The sequence below is a fragment of the Cyprinodon tularosa genome, unplaced genomic scaffold (genome assembly GCF_016077235.1).
Source record: "Cyprinodon tularosa strain WSP-4 unplaced genomic scaffold, ASM1607723v1 ctg451, whole genome shotgun sequence".
Taxonomy (NCBI): domain Eukaryota; kingdom Metazoa; phylum Chordata; class Actinopteri; order Cyprinodontiformes; family Cyprinodontidae; genus Cyprinodon; species Cyprinodon tularosa.
In genome coordinates, this window is record NW_024039176.1 from 97,495 (window position 1) to 120,932 (window position 23,438).

At 37.4% G+C, this 23,438-nt stretch overlaps 1 protein-coding gene across 1 annotated transcript; it reads right to left on the minus strand.

Moving 5' to 3' along the window:
- Positions 1-1,829: 1,829 nt before the first annotated feature.
- pxdc1b (PX domain containing 1b) lies at positions 1,830-23,028 on the minus strand. Its single transcript, XM_038300636.1, has 5 exons — positions 22,585-23,028; positions 7,772-7,863; positions 5,011-5,128; positions 4,799-4,910; positions 1,830-2,663 (listed from the first exon to the last, which is right to left on the minus strand). The coding sequence occupies exons 1-5, from the start codon at positions 22,838-22,840 to the stop codon at positions 2,540-2,542; spliced, it is 702 nt and encodes a 233-aa protein (XP_038156564.1). The 5' UTR covers positions 22,841-23,028; the 3' UTR covers positions 1,830-2,539.
- Positions 23,029-23,438: the final 410 nt, after the last annotated feature.

The following is a 23,438-nucleotide window of genomic DNA, read 5'->3' on the forward strand; positions in this document are numbered from 1 at the left end:
ACATCATCTCATGGCTCTTTACAGAGACAATTCATCATACAGTCAGATTGGGTCAAAGTTTTCTATCTAAGGAAAACCAGCTGATTGCATCGACTCAATGACTTTCAAACAGACCTTTAAAAAAAAAAAGCTTCTGCAAATGTGCTCCTTCAAAAAGATAATCTATAGCTAAAGTAATAATGGATGAAATACTGTTCTGACTTAATGAGCATGAAGCTGTTGTTGTGTTTCATCCTTAATAGAGCTTTACTTTCTCACGGGTGTGAATAAAGATCAAGCCAGTGTTGCTAAATAGACTCATGCAGAGGACATGCTCTGGCAAGTCTGCAAGGGTTGAATCCTTTTTATTTGCAGGGGGGGAAAAAATGGGCATGAGAAGTTAGCTTACAGAGATAAAAACATCTAAAACCATCCATACATACAATGATCCTTTTAGTTCCAAGTGTTCAGAACTGTAGGTGTCTTCTTTATAGCGGCATGACCAATGAAGAATTTTCTTTTTAGCATAGAGCATTCAAACAACCAAAGTGATTTGTCTGCTTCAGATAAAGGATTCTTGTTTATCCATCCTGGGCCAAGCTGCAGAATCCCACGCTCAAAGAAAGCTGACTGAGCCCACTCATGTCATGTCACAGGGCGGGACAGAAATGACTTCAGCTGAGCCGGAAAACAAAGCCTCCATTGCTCCGTTTCATCATTTCTCCAACAGCAGCAAAAGCACTACGGTGGTTTAGCTTTTGTTGTTAGGGTTCACATTCATAAGATTATTTGTCACCAAGGAAAAACATTATTTACATATTCTATAACTGAGACAAAAATAACAATCCAAGGAAACATCATTTTCTGATTTTGGAAATAAAATGATTCTTTAGATCTATGTTTATTTAGTATAAGCACATTTAAACAATTCCCAATTGTTCATGTGGGGGAAAAAAGTACATTTAAAAAAAACCTTTACATAATTTCCATTAAGCCACATTATTGTATTAAAAATCTTTCTATTATCAGTCTGATGTTGTCATGTTGTTAGCTGAGAGCAGGAAATAAAGAAAGAAATGCTGGAAAATGGCATTTATATAATCAATAATAATGTGTTCAAAACTGTTTTTTAAAATCTCAACTATCTCAATATTCAGTGCTATTTTGCTCTATGTCACAGTGGTCAGAAAAATTAAATACTCTGCAATTCCTCAGTACTCCATTTATGTGGTGAAGTGACAATAGTGTTAAATCTTGAACTGAGTTATTTAAATAAAATAAGTTTTTTAAATAATATTAAAACGTATTGAATTTCTCTGAGGGGCTGCACAGTGGGCTAATTTTCACAAGATGGTTCCAGGTTCGATTCCCAGGGTCTTTCTGCATGGAGTTTGCATGTTCTCCCTGTGCATGCATGGGTTCTCTCCGGGTACTCCGTCTTCCTCCCACAGTCCAAAAACATGACTGTTAGGTTAATTGGCCTCTCTAAATTCTCCTTAGATGTGAGTGTGTGCATGAATGGTTGTTTGTCCTGTTTGTCTCTGTGTTGCCCTGCGATAGACTGGTGACCTGTCCAGGATGTACCCCGTCTCTTTGGCCCCAGATAGCTGGAGATAGGCAGCAGCACCCCTCGCGACCCCAGCAGGGATAAACGTGACAGAAAATGGGTGGATGGAGGTTTTGCTCTGTCTTTGGTGGTAACTGAACCAGGAACTAAGCTTGACCTGCAGAAACTTCAACTGGAACAAAATACTACCTGCTTTCAAGCTCAATGGAAACTGCATCATCCTGAAAATTGTTGGTAGATAAGAGTTAAAAGAGACACAATCCCAACACTGATACACACCAAGTGATACTGAAAACACCTATTTTAATGCATTGCGATACTGGACAGGATCTCTGTACCAGCAAATCCGTATTTCACATCAGGACTAACAACACTGATGCTATATCTCTAGTTTTGGCCAAAGGGTTATCTCAGGAGAGGACACTATTTTCTTCTAGTCTGTGTTAAATTGGCTTTCACATCACAGAATTCTTTGCTAAATCACAGACTTTACAATGAAAAGAGATAAAAAGTTTAGTTTAAAGAAGAAGACAATCGACTCCACAGATGCATTACAAATAGTAAAGCAGGACAGGGATTTAAAAGTGCGGCTCAGAAGATATAAAATAGTCCAGTCAATTAAAATGATTGCTGGTCATTAATGTTAAATGGTCCAATAAATTACAGCTGTGCTGAAGCTTTAACTTATGTGTGATGCCTCTGCAGGGTTTAGTTCGGTTAAAATACTATATTACAATTTTTAGTAAATGTCTCCATGTAGCTTCACAACCATGCTACAAAAAGATATCTGCATCACTTTTGATACAAGAGGTAAGACTCCAGATGAGGCACACTGGTGATGTCCCATACAGGGATAAAGGGAGAGGCTGCAGCTCCCTTTCGAAGTTCATCAACTCTGGAAGCTGCTGCAATCAGGAGCAGCATTGAACCAGAGCAGCTATAGCGCTGCATGGTTCAGTTGAGCTGGAGGAGAAATATCCGTCCACAAGGGTTTTATTCTAGGATGTCCGTTTCAAATGGGACCAGGTGATAGTAGGAAAGGTTGGTGACATATGCCTCCGTCTCCTCATCACACACGTCTGCTTCCATTGGCAGAAAATTTGTTCCATCTTCATACCTGGGGAAAACCCAAAACAGTCAAAAGTTTAGTAAATGTCATAATTTATTGTTTGCTGTACTTTTGGGTTTCTTAAAACAGTTCTAGTTCAGGAGTTGGTCGACAATGTGGTGAATTATTTTGATGCTTTTGAATCAAGAAATGGGTGCCCACATTATAATTTATTGGATTTCTTTAAAACTGGAAAGTTCGAAATTACAGATTTAAAATGAAATGAGTTATCACAAGTCCAATAATAGAATTTAATTAGCTTAATGTCAGCTTGCCTCATTTGTTCAAAGAGCAGTTTTAACTTGTTTGGGATTATTTTCCTGTTACTAATCACTATGTTGATCTGGGGTAAAGTTAAAGAATATGAAAGGTCTTTTTTTGTTATTGCTGCCACTTTGTGCAAATCTCCAGTACCACTGGAAGAAAAACAGGCCCACAGCATGGCGCTACCACCACCATGCACAATAACTTATACAGTCTTCTTTGGGTTGAAAGCCTAAGTAGTCCCTTTTCTTCATGTTATGGGAAAACAGATCAACCATGTCCAGCTACAACGCTTAGGAGCCATTTATCCCTGATCAAAAAAAACCCCAGAATCTTTTATACCCATACATTTTTTTTTCTCGTCCATTAAGGCCCTTAAGTCAATTTAAAAAAACTGATGATGGTTGGTTCATTTAGATATTAAACCTGTTCTGATTTGACCTAGGATATTGGTGTTTCAGTCTCCAGCAGAGGTGAGTCCTTCCACTTCCATGTTTGTTCCGAGCAGTTTTAAAGACTTTTCCACAGTGGTTTGTGTAATGATACTAAGCTTACATCAAAACTAGGGCTGAACGATTAATTGCATTTGCAATAATATCGCAATAGGATAAAACGAGATTTTCTAACCGCAAAGGATTGGATTTGACGGGTCACGTGATGGGGGATGATGCACTAGCAAACTAACACGGAGGGAAACTTGATATCGTCCGCGACTACCCTGCTGAACAATGCCCTCAGACTGGACAAAAACTGAAACAACTGAAGGTCTGGTACCAAAGAGGAACAGTACGTCACTTGTGTGGAATTATTTTGGGTTTAAAAAAGAAGACGCTGCGCAACATCAGGTGTTGTGCCAGACATGCCTTGCTATTGTTACTACCTCACGAGGTAACACGACGAACCTTTATCAACACCTGAAAAAACCACCACAAGGCTATGTATGATAGTTGCATGGCTAGAACGGCAACTACCAGTGCCTAAACGTTAATTAAGCAAAGTACCACCTGACAGGGATAGCTGACCGAACTGTTTGAAAGTGTTATTCCTTACGAACAAACTTCGAAACAGCACACTAAAATAACATGATGCCAATCAGTATAGTGACTAAACAAATCTGTTTCATAATAATTAGATTTATTTAAAGTTTAAAAAAAGTGAGAAATTAAACCGGAATGATTGCATTAAATCGCAATGTTAATATAAGAAATCGCAATTAGATTTTTTTTTTCCAAAATCGTCCAGCCCTAATCAAAACTGACCTCGGATCCATGAAAATACGATTCTGGAATAATACTCAACACTAATGACCAAAAAAGCAGACTTTAAATACTTGAAACTGACCACCAGATAAATGTCACAAGCTTGCTGGTGGCTATAAAAACCTTAGTCATGGTACAATTTGTGAATGTAGTTTAATCTACTATCACTGGTGTATATATATATATATATATATATATATATATATATATATATATATATATATATATATATATATCTATCAATATGGAGGTTGACAGTGACTTTTGGCTTTTTTACAAAGTTCTTTTTTTTTTTAAGTCTGCTTTGTGGGAAGTACTGAAAAGAATGCATTCCTCTTTTGCTTCCTACACGAAAAAGGAAGAGGTGTACAGACAGACTTCCTGTCATGTGTAAAAGGGGTAGACGGTCACATTCAAGGAGTTCTTTATCCAGCTTTTCAGAAGCAAACATGGAGACTGCTGGATTTGTGGAAAATATATAAACCGGTAAAGAAACTGATGTTAAACTGAAACAATCTGTCTCAAAAGCTATCTTAGCAAGATAGATACAATGAGTGTTTTTCTTATTTGCAGAACATTTTAAACTGATCTTGCTGAGAAGCCTTATGGATCCATACTCACAAGTGTTCTACAGAGTCTGTGGATGAAGGTCTTTCTTTTTCATCTGGGACGCTATCATCAAATACAATAGTTTCTGTGTTGGCCAGACAGAATCCATTTGACCGCATGATTTCTGAAAGGTACAGAGTGCAGCATTTCATCATATGTGAACTTATCAAGGCATGGGGGAAGAAATCAGTGCATTCATGGAAATGCCCCACACATGCATTTACCTGATATGTTGATTGGATTCTGAAAGCACGGCTGGATTCGGTGGACTTTGTCATTCCTTAACACTTGGTCGAGTGGAGAGCGCTCAAAGAACGTCAACATCACCTCTGACCTGGAAAACTGGATAGGGATTGTTTTAAGATCGTTTCTGGGACTGGAAATGTACGGCATGAAATTAAAAATCCAGAATGTCCTCTAATATTTTGTGCAACCCAGATTTTTAAACCCTACCAATAAAGACAAATAAGTTGTTCCTATTTTTTGCTGTTAATTCTATATTACCTCCTACGTTTTATAGTAAATAGTATTATGGTAGTTTTAACCATGAATCTTCCATGGCTGTCCTATCTGTTGAAATACACTTTAAAAGATTTGCCATGCTGGTTTGGGTACAGTGCTCAGAGGTGGGTATTAATCAGTTAAATTTACTAACTAATAAAAGGGGTTTGTACTTTTTACTTTAATGTGGGTATTAATATGATAAAGTATCACTACTTTTACTTGAGTAAAATTTCTGTCCAATCTAGTCATAGTAAGAAACTTCACTTAATAAAGAAATCCTTGTAATAAAAGCTTTTAACAAATATGCACCATAGAGGGACACTTTCTTCTTTTTTGTTCTCAAGGCTTATTTGTTTAGTGTTTTTTCTATCTGCTGAGTCTGCCGTGTCTTTTAAAAGTTGAGTGAAAATAAAGTAAACAGTATATTTTCATTTAAACTATTCTACATTTTATAACTATTGATTTTTTATGTTTTTTAACTCAAAAATGTATTCTGGATAGTGTTCACTCTACATGCATATTTTACTGTGTAATTACTGTATGTTATAGATTTTATTTTTTTGAAATAACAGAAGTGGAATATAACTTTTGTTAATTTTTTACGTCATTTTTGTAAAAAGTTCAGTTATTCAGTGCCTGAGTAGCCGTTTTCCCAAATACTTTTATAATCTTACTTGAGTTATTTCTTTAACAGCTACTTTTTACTTTTACTTGAGTGAAAATATGTTGAAGTAAAGCTGCTCTTACTTAGGTACAATTTTTGGGTACTCTACCCCATAGTTGCAAAAGCCATAATTCATCATGGTAGATAAATGCAAGGATGGTTATTTTAGGCTTTTCCTTGCTAACCACGATAGCCTTCAATGTGCATTAACACTTTTTCATTTATATTATACCAATATAATTATCATTTTACATTGAATATTAGAGGAGTATTGCTGAACTTTTTTGAAGTAACTGTTTTTTTAGCTGACAGATTACATTTTTGATGCAAATTGGTAGTGATATTTTTTAGCTTTTAGTTTTAGTTTTTTAGTTTTGCAAAATGGTCATTTGCTGTGTCATATCTTGCTTCTCCTTATATTTCTACGATAACTTGAGTCTGTAATAACCATTTCGAAACTTTGTTATGGTTATTTTCCTAACTACTCAGGTGACATCTCCATTACTATTTGACAAATCAAAACAATTTTTACAACATACAAAGATAAAAAAAAAATGTTTCTTTTTTAATCACATTTAAAAATAAAATTGTTGTCTTAGCTGCTTAATTGTGGTCCCACTTCCTATTCTGGTGGTTTACTGTGATTTTACCAGATTCTTCAAATGTCTGTTCCATGTAAAGAAAGTTTTACGGGTGAAAGAGTTTACAGCAGTACGGATGTCTAGAGGAACTGACCCATGCTCCAGCATCCCATCTTTGTCCCATATTTTTATCTGAAGCGAATAATAAACTGCAAATAGCCTTCAGGATCAATGAATGATTGGACAATAATGAAAAAAATTTAATATTTCACTTTAATGGATATCTTATCTATTTAGCATAAGGATTATTTCAAGTTTACAAGAAGCAGCACAGAGATAAATAAATATGTGACCATATTAACCTAAAACAAACAGTTACTGACTAACTTAACAGAATGTCAGTGAAGGGATTTGTAGTAATTATTCATATTTGGTATTAATACAGCCTCTATTTGTTGGGATCTGGAGGCTGTGTCCATCTTCTCCACCAGAGGGCGCACTAGATCTCCTGGGGGAATGAGCTGACTGCAACACCTGTCTTCAATCTGCTCATCAGGAGGCTCCTACTTAAGGAGGCGGAGACTGACACTCCAGTGCCAGAGTGTTTGTCAGTAATGGTACCAGCAAAACCTGAGCCCGTCTACCAGATCTTGCCTGATTCTTGTGAACCTGTCTGACCCTGTTTTCTCTCTGTCTCTCAGAACCTGACTTGCCTGGAAACCTGAAACACTGAAGAGAGAGACCTCAACCTGGAATCTGCCTGCCTGCACTCAGTTTGCCTCTGCCAAGCTCTCAGTTCTCCACCTGCCTGCACTCAGTTCAATCTCTGCTAGCCCTCAGCCCTCTGCTTGCCTACTAGCCTCTGGACCCTCAACCCCCCCCCCCCCCCCCCCCCCCCCCCCCCCACTCCCCTTCTAAGCTGGTATTCCCCCCATCATCTGATAAACAGCAGTTTACCTGGAACTCCTCTAACCTCTCTGTCCTCCTCAGTGGAGATCCAGCCGTGACCAGTCTGACCACCCAAGTTCCTGTTCACATTTTATTTACACCTTTTGTCAATAAACCTTTTGAACTTTCTCCTAACCTCCGTGTGTTTCTGCATATGGGTTAGACATCTAATCCCATCATGACACTATTTTTTATAATATTTTTAGGCACATATTGATTAGGCAATTTAGTGTTTCTATTATTATTTGTCAAATTACTAGCTTTAATTAAAAATTAAAAATTACTAACCTTGCACGGCATGTTGATGGCATTCTTTAGTAATCTTTCAACCTCATTCAGCTTCTCCTCAATGTCATGTGCATCTTTTATTTTTACCAGACCTGTAAAAGAGAGGAAGTTACAGACGCGGCATTAAAAACACCCCAAAATAACTGTTAAACCAACTAGAGAAACAAACCTAACATAGAAGGTAAGTTCAGACATACTATACAAAATCCACAGGCTGCATTTTAGTCTAAATCTTGATCTCTACAATGCTTCTCTGACTTGTACAGAACCCAGATTTGGATGGACCATTTACCAATCTTGAGGTGTATATCAACATTTTGATTCGATTCAATAGCACTTTTCTTTATCCTTATTTGGAACTAAGGTTTTGACACAGAAAATCCAAATTAGGTAGTTATTTAAATAACATTTCAAATCAAATCAATGGGCAAAGTTGTATGGTAATCAATCAGATGGAAGTCTGGACAGAGCCAATGAACTGAACACATTCTTCAAAAATTCACTTCAGGAACAGCTCAGCATGCTTCTCTCCTGCCCGCCTTTCATCCAAAGCTTCTATTTCACATCTCAAACTGTTATTCTTCCACTTCTGCTATCAACTCTTCTGCTTCAATGTTTTTGTTCTCAGCTGAATCAATTGGTGATGCTCCCATCTCTATGCCGTAACCACTAGGCCGCCTCTCACCCCCTAACAATTTCCTGACTCACTTTATTTATAAAACACATGAATTGACCGTTTCTTCTTTCTTTCTTTTTTCTGGCTTAATGAGAGCAGTGGGCTTTAGGCTGCCCCGCAAGGCTTTAAACCTGGGTTTGAATGGAGACAAAGCCATTCTCAAGCACATATCAAGGTGCTCATTTTGAGCCTGGATTGATATTTATTTTTGATTCTGTTCATGGTGGAGAATCCTGCTTATCAGCAGCAGGTTGAGCCAAAAATACTCAAAAGGTGCAGGGTCATCTTTGAGCACCCCATTTCACTTTTCTGTCACTAGCTCCAGCAGTCCTTGCTTTCTCTGCTCTCTTCTTTCATCGTCTTCTCAGCTTGCCACAGGTTTGCTTTCTGTGTCTAAAAGTAGCTAGCAGCAGCAATGCTGACTGACACAGCTTATGGCTAATATGCATCACGTCCAGCCTGGTGCCGGATGCTCCGGATGGCTTTACCATACAAACAGGAGAAGCAGCGCAAGTGACGTTAGACACTGTCGTCGGACGATGTAGTAATTTATGAGTGTTTTATATCAGGTTGGGTCCAGATCAGCCAGCAGGTGGGCCTGGATCCAGACCCCCGGTCTGCTAATCTGGGAACTCTGATTTCACAAAGAATTCCTCATAAAATGAACAACATTTTGGACAACAGTGAGCGTCCTCTTTGGCAGAGTGCTAAGCAACAACAGTGTCTGCAGACAGCTAAAAAAGATCCTTTCTGCCTACAGCTTTCAACACATATAACAACTTGTTGGGAAAAAAACATATAAGATATTACAAAATGCAATTTTCCTTTGGGATCAATAAAGTACTTTTAAACTGAATTGAATTGAATATACTATATCTAACACATAGCACAAAAAGAAGTGAGCAACAAACAAAGCCCTGAGATGTTCCTCATATTTGATCAGTAAAATTAAATATATTGAGGTTTACATGGACAGTGACGCTTCTGTCTGAAAGCTGAAAACAACAGTATTTCCGGAAATAAACTATTAAAATAAATGGTATGATGGACATAATCAAAGGATGTGGAAAGGTCTAACAAGATTAAAGCATTGAAGTCCAAAGCCTTCTCATCAAACATGATGTTAGTTGGTATATTGGACGAAACAATTTAGGTTGAATAGATTTAGCTAAAAACTGTTTAATATTAATAGAAAATGTTGCGTTGTTCCAGAAACTAAATCATCTGTTTGCCCCACAATTAAAAAGGTGCCTAACAGAAATGGTCTGAGAGGAATCCAACCTGAGTTTCCAAGTACAGGATTCAATAACAGCATGCTTTAACAGTGAGAAGGCAGACCTAGTTTGGAGGGGCAGATCAATGATATTCACCACGTAGGGTTCAGTTAGGTCAAAGGCTTAAATTAACAACAAAATATAATGATTGACCAGGGTTAATATAGACTGGGACATGAACTCCCAGATTAACATCTCAAAAGAATGAAATGCTGTTTCACTCTTTCTTTAATTTCAAGCTTCTGCTGCTGTAGGAAATACCTCTGGCTTTTGTCCAGTAATCTGTTACGTGTTTGAGGATTTTAAATGTGATTCATCTAATGTGTGCATAATACGCTACACAGAGGAGGGGTTTGTGTGTTTACAGGTCAAATTCCCCAGCCAACTCAGCACAGACTGTAGAGCCTATAGAAGCCACATGATAGGCTGGAGCTTCAAGGTTTACCCTTTTACACGTCAGCCCATTCTAAACTGTAACTATCTTGATTTGCAATTCAATACTGTCACATAAACAAAAAAAAAACAATGTGATGTAACCAAAATTGGTTTTTTTGTCCCTTTTAAAGTTTTTTTTTTTTTTTTTTTTTTTTTTTAAGGGGCTTATCACAAGCAAATAACTTAAGTAATTCAGTATGAGCTGAGCAGAAAATGTAATAAAATCCCTCCCAGTAGTGCTGGATGTAGCAAAAAGCAACTCCTCCTAAACCAAAAATAAATACTGCTGAAAAATTATTTGAAATTCATTATCATTTGATAAAATGGCCTCTTTCTTGTCCTCTCTAATAAGAATGTACATTTTTAACAGACTTATTTTTAGCTTCTGTGCATAAATAACTTAAAAATAATAAACATTACAAATTCAAGGCCAACAAAGCAATAAAGATAACTTTGATTTTTTTATTTACTGGTTTAACGCAGATAAGCTTCATTATAGTACCGGTAATTATTAGATTGCTGAAGGTATTCTTTTTAATGCATGTTTTATACGAGCTTTGAAACAGCCAGAAACATAGCTGCAGCTTCTCTGTATATTTTAGATAATCACAGTCCTAGTTTATTGCACAGTCAGTTATTTGTTCACCGTATTGATGTTTCTATCCATCAATTGCATTCAGTAATGCAATCTACAGAAACCTTAGATTTACAAAATAAAATGTCAAAATTAAAATGCCAAGCATAACTGTTTCTGTGCTTTGACAATTAATCAGGGCTTTGACCTTTACTACAACCAGAGTGTTATCTATCTGTTAAGGTAAGAGAACTTCGATTTTCTTAAGAAAGGTCACTCCAAGTGTTTAAAAAAGTGAAAAGGCTTTTATTATAGTAACCTTTTCCTTAACAATGCTGCTTACTCCTCCTTGCAGCAGGAGTGCAAGGGACCATATAAACTCTTGCTGTAAAATAACTGCTCAGCCACTGGCATTTGTTTAACAGTACATAATAACAGAGAAAAGTAATAATAGACACTGCAGACTAAAGTCTGTGATCATTTGAATCCCGAACAACAGAAGGATTACATATTTGGGAGGTGGTGGGTGGATAAATATCATCTTTGGCGATATGAAGAGGAGTTCACGAAGGCGTAATTTACTAACATACAGACTAAAAAGGGACAGGGTGAGGAGTATGAAGAACAAGTACTGCGGTCAAACTGACATGTCAGAAGAAACAAATAAAACAGGCACTGTTGGATAGAAGAACTGGTGCTGCTGCATGAGGCACCACTGAATACATTATTCTCAGTGGGTGTGAGGAATGATTAGATGGGTACATTTGCAAAACGTTTAGAGGCTGCACCTTTCTAGAACTCCAAAAAGTTTAGTAAAAATACTAATGGATTATGGACATAATGGTGTTGTCCCTTTCCTTTTCTTATAAAGCTAAAGCACTTTATAGCTTTTATGTTTAGGAAAATACAGTCATTGTGAAGAAAATAAAGGAGCGCCACCTACAACTCTTATTGAGCTACGAGCTAACCAACCATACAGATATTTAGAAGAGAGCCTTGTTCAGGTACTGTAAACTATATTTCATTACTCAGTCAAGAGTTTGACTTGCACTATATTTTTTTTACTCTAACATGTGTGGCCCATATTTGTCCAAGCACAAAGGGTGGAGAAAGGATTATAACCACATAAAAAAGGTACTGTATGTATGGTAAGCACTATAAACCTGGAGTTACATCAGTAAACTTATTTTTGTAAACACATAAGTATTCCCAAAAACCTTGTGTGCATCTCCTCTTCTACACTTCCAATACATATATGAATATATATATATATATATATATATTTATTTTTTTTTTCTTACACATTTCTATGCAATCTTTGCTTTTCTTGTTGTCAAGTTATCCTCTGAACACCAAAATGTCTTCGGGAAAAATGCTCTCACAAATCTATCTTGTTTCCAACCAAAATGCCATTTCCTCCAATTTCCTGTTTAAGTGTCTATTTCCTGCATAAACTTCCTGACTCGCTGGAGCTTTGTTACAAATCATTTAGAACGCTTCCCGAGGTTATTCTGTTGAAGTTGTCGGCCTCGAAGCTTTCAACTACCAAGAGGTTAAAGCTGTCCGCTTTAATCACCTGTACCTTTTGGGGTAATCGAGGCTGTTGCTCATTTGAGTTGAAACAGTGACATGTGACATTATTAGGATCATGACTCATAAAACGGTTGCTTTCAAATACTTAAACTCAGAAAATTTTCTTTAACTAGCTCTTAATAAGAAGATGTTGTAAAAGCCACAGCCATCCTCTGTGAGAATCTGATAAGCACGTGTCAGCAGCATATCTCTTAATCATTCAACCACAAACACACAGCAAGTTATTTCTCAATGCCGTTGTCAACACCCCAGAAGACAAAATTGATAACGCCAAGTCAGAAAACATCCTCATCAGTAGAGAGAGTTGGACAGACATCTATTAAAACCCCATCGATGGTTGCTGCAACAAAAAATGAAAAGCAGCTTTATTAGGTACACCTGCAACCTCATCAATTGGGAGAAAATTTCAGTCCGTACAGATTTTCTCCTTGAGTCTACATTGGCAGTATTGTGGATCTACCTTTCTTATACCTCAACCAAAATAGTTAGGTGATCATTAGCTATTTTCTGTATTTGTGCTGCTATAATTTTGGGCCGCTGGATCACACGGGGACCACTTTTTCTCATTCTGCTTCATTATATCTCTATTCTCCCATTCTGCAGTGTTGATGAAGTTACTCTCATAACTTTAAGTTCTCTCTGCTTTTCTCATCATAGTAGCTTTATCTGGTCTGTTCCTGTTCGGCTGTGACTCCATCCTGGATTGAAGTATCAGCTGCCATCAACATATCTGTTTATAGATATTGGAGCTTTACCTTTTTCGGGTGTAGTCCTGTTTCTGTTATTGTGACAAGCAAATTGGCATGTAGCTCATCTGCCAGACTGTATCTTTCCCGGATAGGGCCACCTGTGGATCTTGTTAACAGTTACCTTTTACCTTTTGTATATCTGTTTTTTTTTTGTTGGTGGTGATTTTTTGTATTTCTGCTTCTGTCTCCTGGAACCCCAGTCAGCAATTGGCAAATCGGGGCTCACATTGAGCCTAGTTCTAATGTGTCATGGTTTTGGTTCTGTTTAAGTTTTATCTTTGAGTTTTCATTGGTTTTATTTCCATTTTGTGTTTTACTTGTCATTTTTGATTGTATTTGAGTTCTTAAGTATTTCTTGTTTGCTTGTGTCAGTCTCTTTTCGCCTAGCTCCCTTCTAGGTTCCTCTGTCCACACCTGCTCCCAATCTGCTGATTAGCTTGGTATTTGTTTTTGTCTCCCATATATACAACTCCTGTTTAGTCAGTTTGCTGGTTTCTTGTCATCATCGGTTCTTACTCTTCATTTAAGTTTTCTGGATTTCATTATTTTTGAATTTTTGCGGATTTATGTTTGTGGATTTTTGCTTCTATTACCCCTTTTTTTGGATATTACACTTGCAAGTAACCACTTCAGCCTTCATCACTGCATTTGGGTCCTTCAAACCTACACCCAACCTGACACCCTGGATGTTTCAACATGTTAAAAGGGAGTTTTCCTCTCCACTGTCGCTACAATCATGGTTAATGTGAGGGATTGCTGAAGAGTCAATGAAAAAATGCAAGCAAAGTTCGTCGCTGCAGGTTCATCCAGGAGGTGCATCTCTTGCATATCAATCACTGGATGTAATCAGCTGGTTTTCCTAACAAATTTGACAGTATTGTCTCTGTGAATTGCCCTGAGATTACGTCTTTTGAATTGGCCTTATATAAATACACCAAATTAAATTGAAATGTAGATCTCTTAACATAATATTCAATTACATAAATTCATCACAGCATCTGAGATCTTCCTGAGACATTTTTTTTCAAATTGGCAACATGATAGCTTACGCCTGTTGCTGCAGATTTTTCACCTTTACATCCACCTGCATCCCAAAGGTGCTTCATTGCATTGAGATCTGGTGACAACAGAAAGCACTGCAGAACAGTAAAGCTTGCCCTCAGCTGTCACGGCTATAACTTCTTTATTTGCTCTCTTGGGCCGAGACAATGAAGGTCTTCATGGCGGGGGTTCACGTTTCACAGTGCCCTTATATGTATATGTGCAAATAAGGAGGTAAATGTGTTTAAAATCACTATTTCTGTAGCTGTTACCATCATTAAAAGTCATAATTCCATATGTATTCAAAAAGTTTCAGTATAACCAGTGTATTTGCTAAAATGAGCTGGTGAGAAAGCTGGTTCTCTGGGCAACAGCAACTTATTTTGAACCTAGCAGATGAAATATGCTGGACAGAACCCCGTTGTCTTTGACATTTCACTAGCTTAGAACAGCAGTCTTAAAAACAAATGCTCAAGGGCCAGTGTCCTGCAAATTTTATAGGAGTCCTCTCCCCTATTTACACCTGAATTAAATGGCTCAACTATCTAGCATGCAAGCAAGCTCTGCAGAGCTGTGCTAATGAGCTCCTACTGGTCTCAGGTGTGTTGACGCCTGACGTATCTAGAAGTTGCAGGACACAGGGCCTCAAGGACAGGAATTTAAGACAAATGCCTTAGAGACATGTCTGAACACAGAACAGTCCTCCTTCAGACGCCGAGTGGCATCACCTTCAGATAAGACTATGGGGGCAGTCTTCCATGTCTGAAAATCATTTATGGTGGATTCGAAAAGGAAAAATGACACAGAAAAGCTTACTTTTAAAACAAAGTACCTGATGGCTTAAAAACACATCCAGCTGAGTAAAAAGTATTTATAAAATTTCTAAACTGCATCTACTGACAGGGTCTAAGTGACTCCAATTGGGCTAGGTTATTTCATTGCTTGGATGCAAAGACTTCTTCCTCCTTTCTGAGGTTTGGATTTTAAACTCAGAAAATAAACTTTATCATGGAACTGGTCTAAGTGGCGAATGGCCAATAAGAATAATAATTACAAGAAATGATCTGGGATGTGTGGAAACCTTACAGACTTTAGACTCGTATAAAATGCTCCCCTAAAGTACTATATACTTAGTGTGACTTTTCAAATTAAAGGTATTTAAACACATAATTACCCCACATGAAAGCTGTTTCACATTTAGAACTTACGTTTCAGCGTCAGACATTATTAGAAATGATTAATGATCATTCTAATTAATGGAAAGAAAGGGGAATTAACTATAGTGATTTATAATTCTGTTTCATAGAATAGATTGCTGTATTTGTTTGTGGCTTTATATAAACAGATACATACTAGACCAGCTCGAAATCATTATTTTTCGCCGGTCTGTTGAATTTATCTAGTTTACGTAAATCTAGCAGGCTGTGTGAAGAAGGCAGGACCTCAAAGTTGATTTGGAGAACACCCAGTGGATCACCCTGCGCAGAAACATTAAATAGTTTACTAAAATATTTTTAAAAATCCAGAAAATTACTGTCTATTAGTCATAATGAACTTTAACCACATTGTTTGATTTAAAGAAGAAATAAAGTAGAAGTCTTAGTCAGAATTTTCAGTTATGCTTATGTCATATGGCTGAGTAATCAGGTCCTCTGTGTTCCAACTGAGGTTACATGTAGAGTAAATGAAGGCTGGCCAGCCACGCTAAATATGGCCGGTCCCTCCTCTTTCACAGTCACTCTCTGACTCTCTTCTTCATCATGACATCAGACTGAAAAGCTCTCCACTCCTTTGTTGCCTGGGTGCTGTGCAGTAACAGGAAAACATGAGTATGGCTTATGACTGGGAAAGGGCAGTCAGTTTGAATAAGACTGAACCATGCAAGTGAAATACTGAATGTGAAAGAATTTAATTAAAATGAGTGTTTTTTCTTTAACAATCCTTATGACTTGTTAAAAGACTGAACTAGCTTAACCTCTATATCAGCCCTCCTTGAAATCAGAGTCTATTCATGGTGTTCCTACATAGTTTTATGAAGAAAACAATTCAGCTTTTACCAGACTCAGCTTTTTAGACTTCTCGGTTCTTTACACTAATTTTGAAATAGCAAAGATTATTGTGAAAAACAAGAAAGAAGGGACAAAAGTAAACAGAGAATGTTGAAGAATTCGTCCAGTTAAATTAGAATTTTCCTGTCTTTACTATGACTTGATATTGGTCCAATATCAGCCAACAAACTAATGTCAGAATTATCGGTCAGCATTTAAAACCTTGTATATAAGCAAGCTGATAGAAAACTTCAACTTATTTTTACAGTTTAGGTAACCTATTGATAAATGCCCGTGTAATTTTTCAGTTATCCTGGTCATGGCAACCACAAAACAGCTCAAATTGAAAGGCAACCAGACTTTTGTCTCTATTTAAAATGGAAATAAAACCAATTTAGGAGACACCTATTTAGGAGTCTGTCATTTCTTTTGAATAACATCAGAGCATTCTTTAATTGGGGCACTGATGTTTTTAGCAGCAGGGAGGACCAACCTCCAAGTCAGATGCTAATCAAATAGTTGTCCCATGTTCTTCTGGGTTGTTGGAGCCTTTCCTTGTGTATGGGCTATGTGATTGGACTTTGAATCATAACGGTAGTGCTTATGTATTTCCTTTGGGATGAGCTTCATGACTGAATCGTAAATGCTTGGAAACTTAAACGAAAACCCTCCCCCTCTATTCATTGAAGGCTTTTCTCTTTCAACAAAGATGGCTTCCTTGACCCCTCTTACAAACCAAACTCTCTGTCCAAAATCTGAACACTTTGGTCTTCAAAGGTAAGTCCTTTGTTATTGAGGTGCAGCTTTTTGTTGACTGTTGTTGTTTCATCACTTAACCAAGCATTTTTTTTTATATTCCACACCACAAAAAGAGTGGTAAAAATATGCATCATACAGCTGATATACGGTCACTATCGGTATTGGTCAATACTCAAAGCTATAATATCAGAATTTTATCATAATTGAAACAAAATGGAACCTTAGTCATTGCATGCATGCTTGGTAGAAGGGAATTACTGCAAACTCATCGACACAACTTGGGTGGTGTGTGATGAGTTGCACACTATACTGTTGCTACTGCACACTGTTGCTACTTCCTGGTTAATGGAGATTGAATTCTGCAAATGGATGCAATCTGCTAGGTTTTCCTAGATTTAAAAAAGTTTGAGAAAGCTGTTTTTATGATTTTTTTTAATTGGCATTGTAAAAGGCCATGTGTTGTGAATTGGCACAATATAAATAAAAACTGTTGGATCTTTGGACAATTTCAGAAGGACACAACAAAGAAGGGCCTAAAGCATTTAGATTAATCAATCTTCAAAAAACTGACATTGAGTTTCATACATTTCCAGGAATCTGAATTCACTAGTCAACTGGGATCTTGATTAGTGGTGTGATGCACAAAATAAAGAAGCAAAAAGTCAGTCATGTGATCCAGGACGCCTCTTCCCAAAATACACCATACATTGGAGAAGCAGGAGGAAGGCAGCAAGCTGTCAACAACTCTGTCAGCTCTTTCAGGGTCCGGGAAGGAAGCAGAGCTTTCCACCCGCCACTAAAGGGATGTTTCCGAAACACTTGCATCGTCTCAGTGTTTATGGACAAAAAAGGGAAGCGCAGAGGAAACTGAAACACAAAATAAACCAGCAGCTCTGCCAAAAACTGCGGCCATGTCAGCACACAACATGCAAAAGCTGAAAACTGAGGGGTAAAGATTGAGAAAATGCTTTATTTAAATCCTGCTCTTATTCAAGCTGATGTCTCTAGGCAACAAGCATTAGTTTGCTATACAAAAAAGGTATACGGATAATCAAACGGAGCTTACATTCCATTTATCTATGTTTTATCAAAAAATATATATCAAGCCAAGTTAGCAACATGTTTTAACTTTGATCTGAATTGAGCAACAGTTTCCTTTAGTTAAACAAGCCTGGGGTTTTTATTTCTTCATTTTGTGCCATTTGGTACCTATAAAAAAAATGTAACATTTTTCAAACTCAGTCTCTGCCCTAAAGGAGGAGAATTCTCCAGAGAAAGACTTTTAAGTGCATATCCAGTCTAACTAATGCTTGCATGAGTTTGTCGGAGGAGTTTTCTTATAACTTTGAAATGAAGGATAAACTTGATCAAATTCACTGCATAAAAGTTCATTTTAATTTAACATATATTCCTTTTCAATAGATGCTCTGACATGAATTTGGCATTAGTCAAACATGAATGACCCATTTTCATAATTCTGCTTCTTCCTATCCCCATTCTACCATTATGCCGTATTTGTTATTTCAGCCTCTAACTTTATGTCCCTGCTTTATGTCACCTGGTTCTGTTTGGCTGTGACTCTATCCTGGAGAGAAGTATCTGCTGGCTGCTGCCATCAGCAGCTCTAAATATAGATAATTTGTTTTGGCCTGTTTTTTAGCATTTAGTCCTGTTTCACTCCTAGACATAGGTATGGGCTTAGCTTTAATATTATGTGCTCTGTCATTCATTTCTTTCAAAAATGTCTCAGAGTACATCTGTTTAACTCTTTCTTTCCTAGACAGAGCTACCGAGAGCTTGTTTACCCTTACTGCTTCTAATATAGAACATATGTATCAATGAGTGCTTCTATATTCCTTCCGTATGTCTGTTTCTGTCTCCTTGAACCTCAGTCGCTTTCTGCAAAAAGCTGCTGATATTGAACCTGGTTCTACTTGGGGTAGAAAAGGAGTTTTTCCTCTCCACTGTAGTTGTGTGCATGCTGTGAGGGTTTGCTGCAGTGCCAACAACACAATGCAAGCAAATAGCTGCCATATGCTCATCAGGGAGTCTCTGTGCAAAGTCAATCTCTGAATGCAATCAGCTTGTTTTCCTTAGATAGAAAACATTTTTAATAATCTGGTTTTATGACATGATTGATTTTTTTTTTACTGTAAACACAAAGGGGCTGCTCAGTGGAACAGTGGGTAGCACTGCTGCCTTGCAGCAACAAGGTAGCAGTCCGAAAACATGACTGTTAGGTTGATTGTGTGCGTAAATGGTTTGCCCTGCGATGAATTGGAGACCTGTCCAGGGTGTACCCTGCCTTTCGCCCGTAGACAGCTGGAGATAGGCACCAGCAATCCTTGTGACCCCAATTGGGATAAGCGTGTAAGAAAATGGATGGATGGATGTAAACATTGTGTCAATGTCCCTTTGTGTTAAATAGCCTCTTTCTCGTAAAAGGGAAAGTAGCAATGGAACTAAAATTCTATTCCCAATTGAAGCACAGAGCTGCCATTGTCCAGGCTACCGTCACCGTACGGTATTGAAAAGAAATTCCCCCTGAACAATTTTTTAAGTCTGAAAAGTAGGACATCTCTGGGAAAAAGAGGACGTCTGGTCACCCTACATCAACAATTTGATGTTTCAGTGAGTGAGTGCTTGTTGCCATGATGCATCTTTGCTCAGCAGCTTCTCTCGTTTTAAACCAACCCATCAGTGCACAGCTCATCTAAATATTCATGATCATACCAACACATCAGGCTTTAAATATGTTTAGATATCACAAAAATCTATTATATCCTCCTCTTAGTTCACCATGCAACCGGGAAGCCACAAATACGATCTTAATCATTATCATGTTCAAACAGGCTGATGTAAATGTTTTCTATGACCAGTTCAGAGTAGGCCTAACATCTTGAGAACTACGCTGACTATTAAATATACATCATTACTCTGATATATTACTGTGAAGAGTCTATATTCAGTGCATAAAAACAGAGATAGACCCTTTTCTACCTTATGTCACATCACAATCAGCTATGTATCAAATAGCTTACAAAACTGAGAAGAGGAAGGAGAATTATAGGTGATTTTTAATATGTTTTGAAAAGAGAATCTAAAAAAAAGCATGATGTGGATTTGTAGTCAGACTTCCAGTGATAATACTGTAGGACACAACTATCAGTTCAACTGTAGCAATAGGTCTTAAAATGTATGTCTCGATAGGAATTTTATAGTCATTTCTATTTGCAAGTTGCTAAAACTGTCAGATTAAACTGAGTAAATCTGTAAAAGGTATTTCACGCCTAGATTATTAGTCTGGACTCTGCAGCTCCTCCAGAGTTCCTCTCGACTTCTTTTTTTTTTTCCACTGTACAATTATCATCCGCTGGTGTTTGTCTATCACATAAAGTAAAAAAAATACATGGATCTGTTGATGCTGAAAGAAGTCTTGTTTTGAAATAACTTCCACAGCTGGCCTGGTGCTCAAATTTAATAAATGCCAAAAACATCCAAAAAAACAGCTGTAGGAAAAGTCAGAACTATTCAGGCAGTGATATTCTCCAGCTAGATGCCAACTTCTTCTTAGCTCAACTCACTAGTGGATCCAGGATTAAGAAATACTGAAGGATTTTGTCTTAATTGCAAAATAGGAAAAATACCTGTACATGATTCTTAAGAAAAGTATTTAGTTAGTTAGTAGTTTAGCAAACGACTAGAAACCTTTTAAAGGGTGGACGGGTAGGGTAATTTGCTAATGATACTAGCAGATTAATGCGAAATGTCATATTTTGTGTCATAGATTGAGCTTTGATTTAAATTTGTAAGATAATCTGTAATGGTAGCATAGAATCCTTTCCTATTTAAAAGACCTTAAACTCATCTATAAAGAATGGAGGATCAGAAATGTCACTGAAAAAGAAAGAAAGCCAATCCAAATTAAATATTATAATAATACTTTAAAATCTATTTGTACATTTTAAATTTAAATATTAGAGAGACAGTGTACATGTTATTTATAAATCCATTACTGCGATTTCAAAATCTGTTTTGAATTACATGTTTGAAAAGGAAATGTCCTATTTCCATAAATAAGGTAATTTCATATTTGGTTTAACTTCCACACTGCTCACAGAATGACCAATGAGAGAGCTGGTAACATCTGAGGAGCTACTCTGATTGGTTTATATACTTTTCAGTGAGCTCAAGGACCAGAAGGGCCATGGAAAAGGTAAATGGAGCAGGTAAATGTAAAGGAAAATATAACTGCAAAAATGATATGAAAATGCAAGGTAAAAAAGAAAATGTAAATAGAGAAAGGAATTACTTTTTTAATTGTGTGTAGGAAAGGTATTTATAATCAGATTTCTGAGATTTGGTTTTTAAATCTCCATTTAGATTTTTGAACTGCATATTATAATATGGATTAATACATATAATTTACAATTAATCTTTAATGATTAAATTTACAAATTAGAACACACTTGTCAAATTGGATTTCTAAAATGATTTAAATGTTACATTAGAAATGACTGTTTTTCTCTTCAGTGACTCACTTGCTCCTCCGTACTAAAGTCTTGTAAAAACCAAACATCCAACAACTTATCAACACGTGAGAATTATTGATTACCTGCTGTACTATGAAGATAATTCGGTTGATTATTGCAAACGGTATACATAACGATTTTTTTTTTCTTTTAATAAAATGTATCTAAAACAAGATCTTTACATTGTTTTGTATTCTATTGGAAATTATTTTAACTTAACACTTTTAGAATACCTATATATATGGAGGGGTAGAATACGTACATCTAGACAGACAAACGGACCGACAGACAGACAGACGATAAATAAACAGACAGACACACAGATGATAGATAGATAATAGACAGACATACAGATGATAGATAGATGATAGACAGGCAGACATACAGACAGATAAAAGATAGACAGACAGACAGATGGACAGACAGATAGATCATAGATTGACAGACAGACAGACAGACAGACAGATGATAGATAGATGATAGACAGGCAGACATACAGACAGATAAAAGATAGACAGACAGACAGACAGACAGACAGATGATAGATAGACAGACAGACAGACAGATGATAGATAGATGATAGACAGATAGATCATAGATAGACAGACAGACAGACAGATGATAGATAGATGATAGACAGATAGATCATAGATTGACAGACAGACAGACAGACAGACAGACAGACAGACAGACAGACAGATGATAGATAGATGATAGACAGATAGATCATAGATAGACAGACAGACAGATCAGATAGATGATAGACAGACAGACAGATCATAGATGATTGATAGACAGATGATAGACATACAGACAGATGACAGACAGACAGACAGACAGACAGACAGACAGACAGACAGACAGACAGACAGACAGACAGACAGACAGACAGATAGATAGATAGATAGATAGATAGATAGATAGATAGATAGATAGATAGATAGATAGATAGATAGATAGATAGATAGATAAAAGTAGCAACATATGTATAAGTTCTGAGTTTTGAACGACTTTCTTATTGAGCGTTTTTTTTCCCAAAGTGAAAGTAAGGCGTTCCTCTCCATATGACCCGCCTTATTAATAAATGATCTGTAATCATTTCCTGTGTGCGTGTTTCTCCCATCATACCGACCTTCTATCAGCGGACATGCAGAGAGGTCCTTTCTGTCCTCTGGAAAGGACTCCAGCAGTCTCTTAAACAGCCGTCCCAGATCGGAATAACTGCGATGCAAATATAAAATGTTCCTATCGGACCACTCGGTCCGGATCTCGAAGAAGTCCTCTTCCTCTCCCCGCTGGCTGATGATGAGCCTCCGGATCCCGTTAACCCAGCAGTCCCGAACAAACATGTTGACCAAAGACGTCCCTTCAAACACCGCTGATGCCATCCCGCCCTTCAGGCCGGCATGCTGCTGCCAGGGGGGCCAACTGCAGACCGGGGTTCAGGGGCCACCGCTCTCATCTAGCGCTGCGGAGCAGAGGAGCGCAACTTAGGGAAGTTTTCAGTCTCTGACAGCTGCAGCAAGAGGAGGAGGAGAAGGAGGAGGGTTTGCAGACTGTCTCTGTTATCAAACGTGGCATGACTCTGGCTGGGGGAACTAAACTGACTTCAGATACAAAGATAACGCCCTAATGATAGTGTAAAGCTCACTACAACCAATTGAAATGGCTGATGAGAAGTAAATAGGCATGGTCATTTCAAAAGCAGGATTTAGACATTTAATGTCAGTTCTAATCAAAATCATGTCCTATCCAGAGCCGTAGCCACAATATTTTATAAGGGGGGGCAGGCAATAATGTACACTGAGGGGTGGCCGAAAGTAGATAGGTGTCAGAACCTCAGTGTCAATCTACACTGTTCTAACAGGAAAATTAACAGGCAAAACATCCATATTTTCTAAATAAAGACAAACTATACTTTCCTACAGCCTTTGCTAACACGTAGATGCATATATTTAAACATCAATGCTTTCAAAATAGAAGGTA

Bases quoted from the DNA above. Each gene is read 5' to 3' on its own strand.
- pxdc1b (XM_038300636.1), bottom strand. From the start codon at position 22,840: ATGGCATCAGCGGTGTTTGAAGGGACGTCTTTGGTCAACATGTTTGTT. The intron at 5,129-7,771 runs GTTAGTAATTTT...ATCCCTATCCAG, and splicing joins CCATCAACATGCCGTGCAAG to TTTTCCAGGTCAGAGGTGAT. The intron at 4,911-5,010 runs GTAAATGCATGT...TGTACCTTTCAG, and splicing joins GAATCCAATCAACATATCAG to AAATCATGCGGTCAAATGGA.